This window comes from Anoplopoma fimbria, chromosome 1 (assembly GCF_027596085.1).
Source record: "Anoplopoma fimbria isolate UVic2021 breed Golden Eagle Sablefish chromosome 1, Afim_UVic_2022, whole genome shotgun sequence".
NCBI lineage: Eukaryota > Metazoa > Chordata > Actinopteri > Perciformes > Anoplopomatidae > Anoplopoma > Anoplopoma fimbria.
The window spans coordinates 28568416-28582462 of NC_072449.1; the positions used below are offsets into that span (position 1 = coordinate 28568416).

General features: G+C 38.4%; 1 protein-coding gene across 1 annotated transcript in view; it reads right to left on the reverse strand.

Moving 5' to 3' along the window:
• LOC129096756 (dynein axonemal heavy chain 2-like) overlaps nt 1-14047 on the reverse strand; it is a 52587-nt gene that overhangs the window by 24646 nt on the left and 13894 nt on the right. The window contains exons 21-38 of the mRNA XM_054605395.1: nt 13888-13991; nt 12581-12737; nt 11670-11746; nt 9490-9670; nt 9181-9319; nt 8618-8848; nt 7847-7935; nt 7627-7752; nt 6729-6839; nt 6215-6403; nt 5732-5829; nt 5052-5241; nt 4380-4560; nt 4071-4198; nt 3219-3371; nt 2083-2208; nt 884-1102; nt 365-482 (exon numbers count right to left, since the gene is read on the reverse strand). Of these exons, the coding sequence (XP_054461370.1) occupies nt 365-482; nt 884-1102; nt 2083-2208; nt 3219-3371; nt 4071-4198; nt 4380-4560; nt 5052-5241; nt 5732-5829; nt 6215-6403; nt 6729-6839; nt 7627-7752; nt 7847-7935; nt 8618-8848; nt 9181-9319; nt 9490-9670; nt 11670-11746; nt 12581-12737; nt 13888-13991 (2617 nt within the window). The remainder of the gene's footprint in view (nt 1-364; nt 483-883; nt 1103-2082; nt 2209-3218; nt 3372-4070; nt 4199-4379; nt 4561-5051; nt 5242-5731; nt 5830-6214; nt 6404-6728; nt 6840-7626; nt 7753-7846; nt 7936-8617; nt 8849-9180; nt 9320-9489; nt 9671-11669; nt 11747-12580; nt 12738-13887; nt 13992-14047) is intronic.

The following is a 14047-nucleotide window of genomic DNA, read 5'->3' on the forward strand; positions in this document are numbered from 1 at the left end:
TTATATTTTTCTTACAATTTTAAGACAGCAGATTTTACTGGTCTATGCAATGCTTCCCCGTTTTCCTTTTGTTTAAACAATTTGATTAAAAATACTTTGATAAAAAAATACAATCTTTTTGGTTTAGAAAACCACTAAAATAATGACCACAAAAAATGTACAAGAGTGTATGATGCATGGCAAAGTAGAATATTTTTGGAACTACAGTGCTGAGTGCTTGATCAAAACTTTTTTTCCCGTCAGTTTAAATACAACAGCCCAAAAGCCTGTCAAAGACAGGAAGGCTGGATACGGCCAGAGGAAGAATTATAAGTCCTTAGTGTGTGTTTACTTATTCACAGCAGTGAGTTTTTAGTGTCAGCACCTGCGCAGGCTGATCTCATGAGGCAAGACAGCACTCCGTCAGACCACTCATTGGTGGAGAGGTCATTTTCTCCATACAGCTCTCCCAAACTCATTGCCTTGGGGTTCAGAGGATACTCCTGTTGTACCACAGGAACCAAGAATGGAAGAGAAAATGATAAACAAAAAGTGCATTATAATGACAGAATTACTGAAGACTCTTTGTCAGCTACAAAGCATTAGCTTTTTTGTGGAACACGTGTATTTTCTTGATAATTGTATAATTGTTTTTAGCCACTGATCTGATTAGAGCAAGGAGTAAGTCACAACGCATACACTGATTTTAGTAACTTAAAAATAATAAAAGATTTGTAAATAAGAAAATGTTATTAGAAGTAATAAGTAAGGACAGAGAGAGTGGTAGGAAGAAAACATGCCTGGGATTCTGACTGTAAATTAACTAGTGCCCCAAGAACATTACTTTTGTTTAAAGGAACAGTATTAGCCAATAAATGAGTCCGTTGTTCTCCTTCAAACCCACCTGGACCAGCTCAAAGCCAGGCTCTCCCTTGTTGTGAAGGGAACTGAGGACAGTCTGCAGAGTCCTCCAGGTAACACTCTTAGCACTGCCTGTCTTGCCCACCAGCATGGAGGAGTGTCGAGAATTTTTGGTCTCATAAAGTTGGATGACTTTGGTCACGGTAAAAGGAGTCACCTGCAAACCGCTCCGACGAAGCTCCACCTCTATAGCCTCCTTCAACTGTAAGAAAATGAATGAAAAAATGAAAGATAGACAGATCAGTGTTGACCAGTGAGTCAGTGATGGTGATACCCTGAGTGACATTGTAAAGATACAGACACTGGTGATATATTTGACCATGTACTGATGTACTAGTGTCAAGTTGAACTAAGTTGATCAATTTTTGGTTAATCTTTGGTTTTCTTTTGCACACACAGACGAAGACAAACATACAGCCTAAGATATTCTTTTACATTTTTACTTTTTCCCAAATGACTGTAATCTCAAAAAATGCAATCTACTCTTCACTGCACAGCAAATATGACAAATGCAGCATTAAAGCTCCATTCATTATTATTATTATTATTATTATTATCATTATTATTATAATCATTATCTCCGCCAGGATGCAATGTTCCCAGTCCGACCCTGATTGTGTTGTATTCAGTGGTCGTTGCAGACCATCTGGCGGAGATCCACACTCTATTGAATGCATCTTCCTAGTTATGCTGCATTTGTGTTGTGTGTGTGCTTTGCATGTGATGATTCATAACTGTATAATTAAATTACTCTATATATTTTTTTATCAGCAGGCTTTACAAACACATTCAGACTCATGCTTATGGACATTCAGACACACATGTTTGCAAACACAACCTTCTCAAGCAAAGTCAGACACAGCCATATAGAAAGACAGAGAGACAAAGTTGGACAGCAGATCCAGAGACAATGGTGGCATCTAAATGTTGTTTAACTGCTGAGCATTACATTTTCAGTATTGGTAAATACTTTTTGTATATAAGTTAATGCTACAATTAATATTAAGAGGAGCTAACAGCCCTTATTCAGGACAACTTCTTGGGTTAGTGAACTCTGGTTTAATTGTGGAACAGATGCAAAACCTTTTTGGTATTTGTTTATGAAAGAAGAAGGGAATGTCATACAGCAAACAAAACAAAACACTAGCTCTCTGCCGGTTCCGATGTCAACCGCTGACTTACCTTGCCATAGTCTATAATGGGTATTTCCACAGCAGGGAACAAGTCCTGAGTGATCCCATTAAACAGAGGGACGTCGGCAGAGGTCAGCTTAGCGATGTTCATGTCCTTCATAGCCATTAGCAGGATCTGAGAACATAGATACAAAGGCAGATCCACTCACATTCCCCATACTAAAGTTGGGTTTATTTGAAAGGGAAGGACAGTAGGAAGTTTAGTTAAATTTATAGGAGATGGTTTTACTGTCATTTGACATTGTAGTTGGACAGGATGCCAAAGGAGAGATGATAGCACAGCTTGGGTTCACGTTCAAGCTCATGCATGTTGTAGCAACTGCTTGCTATTTCCATGCAAGTTACAGTCAAAGTATAGGTATAAACTAAATTCCCACTTTGTGTTTCCACAGACAGTGTTTCCTTGTTGATCTGCAGTATAGAGTGTAGGGTCAGGCTGGGTTTGGATAATTATTAACAAAAGTTGTTCGAACTACTTGAAGTGGTGCCTGAAGTTCTTTTTAGTGAAAATATAGTGTAAAGATAAATAATCAAAATGATGGAGGACTGTCTGTGTGAATGTGTGATTTCAGCTGTTCATCACAGATTCACTGGGCTTGGTGTTCTACTGCTCCGTCTCTCCAGACAGAGTGCATGTTCTGCCGCTCCAAGAGTGTGGAGCTCTGAATAACCGAACGTTTTTTCCAACTTGTACCAACGAATCAACGAACTGTCCAGTTTGTTTGCCAGAGTGTGCTCTGTCACTCGGTGTGAATATTTATTAGCTTACACTGACTGTGTCGGAATCGGGTCAATTCAGACATAACAAACAGATGCCTGTCTGGTTCGGGCTCTGTTACTACTCTCTTAAAACCCAGCTCATGTTCGGACAGAAATATGTCACTCTAATGGTAGCAGATATCCACTTGAATTGACTAAGACTGACTGTTGAAGCCTTACAGTAGCTTTATAGAAACCTTTGAATTAGGACTATTGATACTGTCCCCTTCCGCTTACACTGGAAGTACAATCAGGAAGGGATCTGTTAATCGCCAGTTTGAACAAAAGGAATGATTATAATTTCCAGTAGATTGGTTTGTTTTACATTGGAGAGAGAGAGAGAGAGAGAGAGAGAAAGAGACTTACTTCTTCATCGGGAACTTTGGTGCAAGAGCGCCGCTTCTTTCCAGCATAGCGGAGCATGGAGGTGAGACTACGCAGGCCAAAATCATAGTGGTCCTGTTTAGACAGCTGCTGCACTGCCAGGGAGTACAGGGTGAACACTTTCTTTGCCAGGAGCTATGAGGACAAAAAAAAATAACAGACACAGAGGTAGAGCGTCTTTATGAAAGTGAATTACAGAGGCAGAAAACGAAGAAACAAATGAAGGAGGACAAAGCAAGATGGGTGAATATCACCATAAATATGATTCAGTTTTACAGTACAGACATGAGATGAATCAGAATGACTTAGCAGGCAATAAATCCATCACTTCCCATTTGCTGCTTTAGCGGGCATCAAGAGTCCCGAAGCATAGTTCAACCATGCAGTCAGATTGCACTGCAGTGAGAGAGATTGTCTGTGGTTATACTCACTCTTATGAGTGATATACCTGAGTGATATACAGATATACCTGCAAACACACCCGAACACCATTCCGACACTGATCCCAGACCAGCCCTTACTGCTTAAAGGAGCTTGACATCAGTGGGGAAACAGATGGATAAACACCCACCACTGATCTATGTTTAGCTGAGGCTCCAATTGCTCACATTTCCCAATAAGGTTACATTACATGGCAAGTTCAGTGCAATAACAAGAATTGTCTGTTAATAACTTGATAAATCAATTATAAAAATCTAATATAATGAAAATCCAAACAGAAATTGACATAATAAAAGGCAAGCAGTGCATTTCTAATTTAATTGAATCTTGCCTGAGCTCTTCACATAACAGAGGGCCGGGATTATAGTATAAAATATCCTTGGGTCTTAGTACCTTGCAATTGTTGAAGCCCTCTCCAAACAGTATGATCTCAGCGATTAGAGTAGAGTCTGGCACCACCATGGAGATAGGTCTGAACATAGACTTGAGGTTGTCTGGAAGCTCAGTACGACCAGCGTAACCTAGGAAAATGGGGAGATTTTTTTTAAATTATAAACAATCAAAAAAACATTACGTATTTCTTTTCAGGACAAAAAAACATAGCTAAACATCCTCTGAAAATATTCCAAACTCCTTCCTCCTCCCACTTTACATAGCTTGCATAAAATCATTGTAAGCATTTGCACATTGGTGTTGACCTACCGGGATTCATGGTGATAAAAATGCCACACGACGGGACCAGACGTATGTGCTGTTCGCAAAAATGGAACTTGGATTGTCCAGCTGAGAGGGCGGATAGAATGGAAAGGATTTGCTGGGCCACCACCGACAGCACCTCGATGTTGATTCGGTTGAACTCATCAAAGCACCCCCATGCTCCTGTCTGTCCAGGATGAACAAAATTAAAATAAGTAAGAATGATGCAGTAAAATGACAATCCACTCCAATGAAAAAACATCAAACATCAAAACACTTTTGATGCCTCATACTTGCTAATACTAATAGTATTTTTACATTGTAGTCTTGCTACTTGTTTGGGTGCTTCTTCCACCACTGGTCCACATAAACAGAGAGAGAGAGAGATAAATCTACTACTTGCTAACCCAGTTTTAGATTAAATTAAGTTATTTTGATCTTCACTAGCATGGAATAGTGTTTCAATAGCTAGTTAGTAAAAAAGTGCTATCCCTACACACAAAAGCATATTCGATCACATTCCGTCACTCAGAGGTATGAAAACTACCGTTTTACATCGTTTTATTTAGGCTGATATCATCATCATCATCATCATCATCATCATCATCATTATGAGTCAAGCTACAGTCCTCATCATCAACATCATCATCATTCCTTATCCTCTTAGCATTTTCCTACCTGTGCCAGGCCAGAGTACATGCGTGCCATAGATTTGTAGTCTAGCCCTTCGGAGCAGTTGACCACGATGACATATATGCCTAGAGCTTTGCCCAAGTCCTTTACTGTCTCTGTCTTCCCAGTACCAGCTGGGCCTTTAGGAGAGCCCCCCCGATGGAGATGGAGTGCTGTGGTCAGGGTCATGTAACATCTGGACAGAGTCAATCATTTACAGACAGACATTTAATCAACAGGGAAAAATCATGGAAGAAAAAATATAAAGCCCAGTAAACCAATTTAAAAATATAACATAGAAATACAGCACATTTGTTAGCTTTTTATTTACATTGTACCGTAAAAATAGGTAAGTGAGATGGTCTCCAATGTGAACTAATACACCCTATATTGAAATTATGAATCTACGCTCTGCAACAACCATTAACATAATAATTGGCAGTAATCTTTTTTTATCAGTGAATGCACAAAGAGCCAAGGTGTACTCAAGTGATTATATACTACAGTAACAATGCTAATGGTAGCATCTTTCAGCTAATATATAATTCACTTGATATTGTATTACACAAAATACTGATATCAGTGCAAATCTTTCTTCAGTCTCCAGAATGGGGGAGTCATTAATTTGTCTGAATATCAAAAACAATAAAAAACACTGATTGACTGACGGATTGATTGATTGGTACCTGTCAGTAAGTGGAGTGATGACGAGTCGTCCAGAGTTGCCCAGGTATTCGTAGCCATACCTGAAACGTGTGTTAGTCTGTCGGATTATGCAGTCATCCTATTTGGAGAACGAACACACAGAGAAAAGTGAATGTTTTCATTGTCTCTCCCCAACTCATCTCACCTCAGCAAAACTGATCTCTTTCTGCCATTAGGTGGAGAGTGAGAAATTCTAATGAAATTCTAAGTTAACCAGAGTGACAGTTCTTTTAAAGTGTTCCTTTAAATGCCATAAACTACGTAATCATTAATAGCCAAATATATACAAATTTGTTTTACCACAATTTTGCTTTTAGCTTTCAAACTTGTGAGTGAAATTCATTATTATAGCCATTAAAAAATGGCACTGAAATTATGATTTGGAAAAAGTTTCCTGTTGAGCCCTTAATTTTCTCCATACTGTCTACTGTCTGTTGTTCCTACTTGCATCACTCAAAGCATACCTTCTCCCAGTATAGTCGCAGCTGGCAGAGCCATTCGAAGGCATTGACATCATTGCAGCCTGCCTTGGCCAGCTTATCAATGACATCCCGAGCATGGACCTCCCCCGTCACCAGTGCAACAATCTTCAGACGTAGGACTTTGGACAAGTTGCCACGAATGATCTCTGAATAGCATTGAAGCTTGGAGACCTGAGAGACAAAGACAGACATAGCAAGGCTCAAGAGTTTGTTGGAAGCTTTTGAATTGTTAACATCATCATGTTGGCTTCCTATGGCGAAGAAAAGTCTGATACGTGGAATTCAACATAACAAGGCTAATAAATCTTAGGCTGCACAAAATATAGAAAATAATAAAAAATAAAATTGAACATTTTTTTTAATGCTAAGATCATATTACTGGGTACGTAGCATCAGCTTGCTGTATGGAAACACACTCGCAAGTCACACAAATCATCACAGTGAGTTTACTCAAAAAAATACTCAGTAAAGTTTAGTTAAGCAACAAAAACTCAACCTGTTTCCTCCTCATGGACTTGAGAGAGGACTTATCAGCTCTCTCCTTGCTGGTAATTAGAGATTTAGTGACATCAGTTGTCCACTGGATCTGACTGGCCGTGATCAGCATCTAGAATAGAATAGGAAGAACACACGCTTGACTTTGTTTTAACTTTTAGCTTTGTTAGATTATATTTATTATTATATATTCTTTTTTTTTACCCAATGACGTGGACTGAGTAAATAACTATGGGAATGGAAAGGGGTTCATCATAGTGTTCATTTTGTCTAGTATTTTTTCTTAATGTATTGTTAGTCCTATTCCAGGGGTCAAATGTCATTGTCATTATCATATTTAGTCAACCTAATCCCGTTTTTTTTTTTTTTTTTTTTGTGTCGTTTTACTTGAAAAGTATTCTTAGCTGAAGAAAAACCATAACTATTTGAGTATTGTTTTAGTCCATGAAACCTGTTAACATTTTAGTCTTTTTTTAAATGATTATATTGAACATTTCAGTCAATCTAGTCTTTGCAAAAATATCACCAGTTTTCTTTCTCCCATGCCCTGTTGGTGTAAATATTTCTCAGAGTCACCCTGACTGTGCTCAATGTGTGATGCTGGTGTAGTCCTGATATGGCGCACGTGATATTACATCTATAATATTGTATATTGATATAGCTAGTATTTAATGATGTCACTGCTGCATCTTGATGGTCTTGACTTTGTCATGGAAAAAAAATGCCGCTGACAAACATATATAGCCTTTTTTTCGTTAACAAATTTAACACTGGTTCATCAGGAATTGGGATTTGTGCAAAAAGACTGCATCAGTTTCAGTCTGTCTGAATGTCAGATGGGTGAAGATGTGAAACAACGATGAGAAGTTAAAATGGGAAATAGACAAACACAAATGTACCTGTCCCGGCCAATCTTTGACCCATTTGTCCAACTGGCCTGCCATCTTCTTCAGAACTACAAGACACCTGGCCAGACAGTCCCTCAGTGTAACACGCATGGTCTTCTCAACATCACACAGCCAAACCTACATGCACACAAAACAAAATGGTGCGCATATACTCCACCATAACTCTCTGAATATTGTACATTGATCATGATCATAATCATTGCTGCTGTACCTCCACAGGCCTGTCCAGTTCCACTTTGTAACTGAAGGAAATAAACTCCCCATCAGCAGAGAACATCCCAGTGGCGTATTGTTTAGTGCCCTAGAAAAGACATACATACATATCTCACAGCTCTCTGTATTGCTTTTGTATAATAATAAAACAGTGTTTTGTGGTTCAAGTTTTGAGGCCACTTCATCCTGGAAATTTGACTTGCTGAAATGGGGCAAAAAAAACGCAGCAAAATGTAAGCTAATCAATGTTGTCTTTACATGCTTTTGCAGATAAATGTAACCATCTAAAGATGTTGGAAAACTAAGAAATATCAGTCGCTTAGCACAAGGTTCAGTTTAAAAAGGTGTTCTTTCCCAGCCAAAAGGAAAATAGTATACTTTGAAATATTTTTCCAAGACAACATGAGATTTCCTATAATATTTGATTGTTTCTCTGCATGTTTCTTTCATTACTGGAAAATTAGTCAACTGTTTTCCAGGCAGCGCGGAATCCCTGTGGAAAGTACTTTTAATTTATAATTCCTACTATTGCAAAGGGCATACTTAGCCTACAGTAAGACCACATTGACAGTATTCAAGCATTTCAAATGTGCTTGACAACTGAATCATTTCCATAACCAAAAAAATATAGCCTGCATATTAGCTTTCCTAAATGTTGTGTAATGTATAATGTTCTAGACTAACTGGCCTTAAACAACTCTTTCACAGTAGTAGAAGTGCAGCACTGGCCACTGAGTGCATCTTAGCCTGTGATTGATTTCATGAATTTTTGTGTTCCCTGCCTTTTCAATGCGCAGGCTCTTGATGTTGTCGAAACACTTCTTCAGGTGGGGTTGAATGGCTTCGGGGTTCTGTGACTGTCCCAGGATCTCCAGCACATCATCATTAGACAGAAAGTAAAACCTTGGGAAGATCTGCCTCTTGGACTCCAGGTACATGTCCAGGGCCTTCTGGATTTCCTCCAGCTTGGCACTCATCACTGACAGCTTCTCAGGCAGACCTGATAGACAGAGGAGAGGCTGTTTGAAGACTTTTAAATTCTGACTTTATATATGTTTTTGTAAACATTACATCTCACATGATGTATATGGATTAAAGATGAGATTCACTCAACAGATGTAGACCCATCACAGTAAAAAACTTCAAATGCAAGAAGAAAAGACATCTTCACATTAAAGAACAAAACACAGGTTTAAGACTTGACTTCAAGTAATGAAGACCTATTTTATTATTTTTACTCAATGAGTAAACAGAGAAATTGGATGATGTGACTGCATGTAAGGTTTTGATACCAGCATGTTCTTTAAAGCAACATCAAGTATGTTGTCATACCAGGGTGGTGTGTTCCCTGCAAGGCGTTGTGGTCCTTGTGGAGTTGGCTCATGACGGTCTTCCAACTTGAACTGAAGTCTTCAAAGTCTTTGCATTCATGAGGCAGCTGCTCCCTGATGTCCTTTCCTTGGAAAATGTTCTAGAGGGATGAAAGAAATGAAAAATGGAGAGCAATAGAGACTGTGCTATGGTAGCGGGAAGAGGTTAACTGTGGTGAGAAAACCAAAAACAGAGAGACAGATGCGTTTTACACTGGCGTGTCTCAGGAATCCTAAAACATGGTAAAGTATGTGAGAGTGTTTTTGGTACCTCCAGGTAAATCCACTGCCGCTGCACAGTGAGTATCATCTCGATGACTTCCAGCACCTGTGACAGCCGCCGTTCCCAGCAGTCAACGTCCCTCTCAAAGGCTTTGACAAACCGAGATGCCTTCATTGTGGACAGGATGGACATGTTCTCCTCCAGGGCCTGAACAACCTCATCTGTGCCCCTGGGAGATACAGAGAAAGACAGATTAAATGCTGACAGCTGCTTAAAATGGATTCCAATGGTGATGCTTTTTCACAGCGGACAAAGTCAGTCAAGTAAACATTTAAGTAATCAGTTAATGAGGCAAACCTATACATTTTTGTGTAAACCAATGCAGTTCTATACATAATAATTACAGTGTAAACCATGGCAAAAAGTGTTTTGCTGGCAGTTTTTGAGGCTGTAGTTATTGTTACATATTTTGACTGCAACATTGAGAGGTATTTCTAATATTCACCTCCCTTTTGAACATCATGGAGTAAATCTTGTGCGGAAACTTAAAGGAAACCCCTGTTAATATGCATGATCAGTATTTTTTATTTTTTATGATGAAGTCAAATCAAAAATCAAAGAAAAAAGTTGCACGGATAAATTTATCTTGTAAAATTAAGTTTCCATTTGTCTGAAATCTTCATGCCAGAAAAAACAACCAATAACAATAGATGGCTTTTGAACCCTATCCTTTTTCAGAAAATAGATTTCTGCAAGTCTATTAGGGACTTACAAACTAAGACTCTCCCTAGTTTTATATCATGAATAAACATGTATTTACTGAAACTGCTTCATGATGGAAATGTACACAAACGGATCTCTAAAATATACTCCTTACTGCTGAATCAAGGCCCAAAGCCAGGTTTACACAAATTTAGAGAGACATGAGAATCGGATCCAAACAATTGATGAACAGCTCTGATCAGATATATGGCAAGGTGGTTTGTCAGCTACTATTGATACCTTGTACAGACTGGTTTAATATAATTTCCTCCATTAACTGTACCTCACCTAACAGAATTTACATAAATCCAAACCTGAATTGTCAGAAATTTGCTTCAGATGTGATTTAGAGGTATGGTCCTTTCTGCACTGTACTTGGTTTTGTACAAAGGTGAGGCCCTTTTGGTACAACTTCTGTGACACCTTGACACAGGAGTTGCCTTCCCATTAGAAAATTAACTTTGCTTACTTGGGAACTTTAAAAAGTGTCAGTGGATCGACAAATTCCCAAATTAAATGAATGTAAATCGCTTTATGTGTGGCCAGGAAATGTGTAAGTATGTATAAGTTCACATATAAGCAAGACTTTGTCAGGCAGAAAAAAACATAGGTACATCACTGACGCTACCATAAGGATGTAATCATTTCACCAGGAGGGCTATTTAAAGGATATAACAACATGTAAGTGCAGTGTGTTTGGCTATGTGCACAATTGGTTTTATTTTGGAAGGATAAGGAATTGGGGTTTCACAGGTGTTTGTGTTCTGTAATTTGATAAAAAAAATTCAAGATAAAGAAATTTTAAAGTACTTACACATTTATGTTTAGATTCCTGTATACCTCTTTTTCATTTGTGGTTAATTTCTCAAAATGATTTATTTATATCCATTTGATACGTTAAATCTTTGTACCTTTTACTCATCCTTACTTTTTTCTACTCTCCAATAACAATCATTCAGTGTCTCTCTCCCTCCCTGCTTCCTCCATTATGTTTACTGTGGGCCAGTGACTGTAATCTTCCCCTCCTTGTCGAATCAGTGACAATGGCTTGGGCTGCTAATAAGACTGTGTCCGAGGTGTCCCTCTATTCAATTTATATGCAGCAGATTGGCCGATTCTTGCTTTACAAGTAAGGCTGTCACTCATTTAATTAACTATGCTCTGCTCACTCGTCTCTGACGACAAACAAACTCACTCCCTGCAAACAGACACATCATTCCTGCATAAGTGTCACATATGCTCTCTATTATATTCAAACAAAGTAAGATTGAGACATCACTGGATGGTATCATTAATTTGTACTGAGCAGAGGGATCTAGTGATGCGGATTAAAAAGGCACAATGAATACCCAAATCTTTGACTATAAGTTGGAGTGAGTTTCAAACATAGACTGTAAAAAAGAAGGCTACAGTTATAACTTCTTGAACCCTCAACCCATCCCTGCCGTCCAGGCCTGCTTCCTCACCTCAGCCGATAGTGGCCTTTGTAAGGTTCTAAGTCAAGGAACGTTTCCTCCCATGTCTTGGTGATCTCCTCCAGACCCTTGATTATCAAACACAAAGAGTAATGTTAACAGACAGAACACTTACAGAGGGCAACTTTCTATTATTCTATTCCACAACCTTAATGATACATTGCCATGATTAGACTATCAAAGACAGGAAAACCATGAATTTCAGCTTGAGTTCTACTGCTCTTATTAATCAAAGAAAGAGAACCTTTTAGAATCTAGGGTAATAAAAACATCTATTTCTGTCTTTTTCTCCACTTCACAGTCTATGATTTTTACAAGCATTTTATGTACACTCTGTTCATTTGACTAAACATTTCTTAAGTGTTTTTTTAATCCCTTGGAAGTATATCCAAGGACTAACATGGCAATATACTGTATTTATTGATTTGTCTGTAAAGTAAAAGGTTAGTTTCATCCATAATTTCAAAAGGAAAAGGTACAACTAAACACCAATAAGGAGGAAGCATTTTCCTGAAACCTTATAGAGTATTTCCGTTTAAGAATCTGACAGGTTACTCGTCTGAGAAAACTGAATGAGAGGCATAGAACAAATGTGCCCTGTGCCTCTATGTGCATAAATCTGCTCCTGAAACTACACTGATGTAACATAGTAAGGAAGTGGAGAGGAGTTAGAGGTAAGACTGAAGTTGATAAAGTTTGAGGGGAAGACACTTCTGTTCCATGAGCTGGCAGTGCTACTCAAGAAAGCAAGGTTGAAAGGAGCCGGTCAGCTATACTTCTAACTTTGCTCACCAATTTTCTGGGCGAGACCCTGGTTAGAATGAATATGAAGAATGAAGAGACAGGAGAAGCTAAAGAACTGCCCACAAAGCATCAGTCTAAACGACAAGACGAGACTGGACCTTTTCTATGAAGAGCTCCTTGCTGGCGGCTCCAGAGATCTCACAGATCATGTCAGCGTGCTCGTCAAGGTCCAGAGATATGATCTTCTCCAGGGTGAAATCAGTGCTGGTATGATCGAAAGAGCACTTCAGCTCTTCACAGATCTGCTTCCAGTGCCTAAAAGAAAGGTGGCATTGAAAGTATGGATTGTCTTAGTCTCAAATTAAGTAAGTCAGCTGAAGAAAAATAAGGTAAAGTTAAAGGTAAGGCTAACAAAGTCAATTACATTTTTTATTATTTTTTTTTTATTCAATTTAATTTTAACCACAGTTCACAATTTGCTTCAAATGGCTTAGAAAATTTGGACAACACATGACAGCCACTATCTTCAGAGCATTAGTCCTTAGCAAACAGTGGTGATGCCATGCTAAAAAAACACATACTTCAACGTGTATTTATTTTACAACTTGATATTCATCATTTGTTTTTCATTTTCATAAGATACTGCTTTACTACATGAGTATGCTCAAGACACAAAATATTCTCGTCACGCACAAAGTGGCATCCACCGCCACACACATACATCATGTTGTCGGTGTGGAAATTTTTCAGTGGAGTGAAGAGGACGTAAAGATCGTAATTTGTAACACTGCAAGTCCAAATAAGCCTTAGAAGAACAACCTAAAAATAAATTGGAACTACTTGAGAGATCTTTGAGTGGGAGTGAGTCCTGCAACTTGGTGCAGTTTTGGAGAAAATATAAGTTATTTAATAGTCTGTGTTTTGTTATGAACAGACAATTTAATTGACTTTTGCCAACAAGGAGAAGTAACAAAAAGCTGTGTGCATGCTGTCAACTATAGTTCTTAGAAACAAAGAAACAAAGAAAGAAAATTGGATTTGGGAAATATTGGTATTTGCCAAGAAAATGCAATCTGCATCACTAATATTAACTAATATTAAGAGAATATACCCTTTTAAACATTGTCATCTTTCTCAATATGTTTCTTTTTTCATTAGTCCCATCAACTACTTGATAACAACCAGTGCGGTGAACACAGGATGCCTTTAGCTTTTTTAGCTTTTTCTTCTGTCTTAGTTTGTTATGGTACCAAGGCAAGATTGGATGCTGGTTCTGAAAAAGAGGGTTTTCTTTGTGGCACCACTTTCCACAGATGGACAGAGGACAGAATGCAGCAGAATGTATTTGTACTCCTGCCATGTCTTTGGTCATTGTAACTACTGCAGGACAAGAGTTATGAAGTCTACCAAAATGACAAGTGTAAAATGACAAGTACATATATTTTCTTTGGTTTTCATACTATACCTGTCTCTCATGGCTGGGTTCCTCAGATCAGCAATGAGAGGGATGATCCGCTTGAACTGGTTGATCTTGTTCTTGGAGGAATCTACAATGTCCCACTCCTTATCCTGCAATCAGACAAAGATCAGGTCTTCACTACTGTGTAATGCAAATGTAAAAGCAG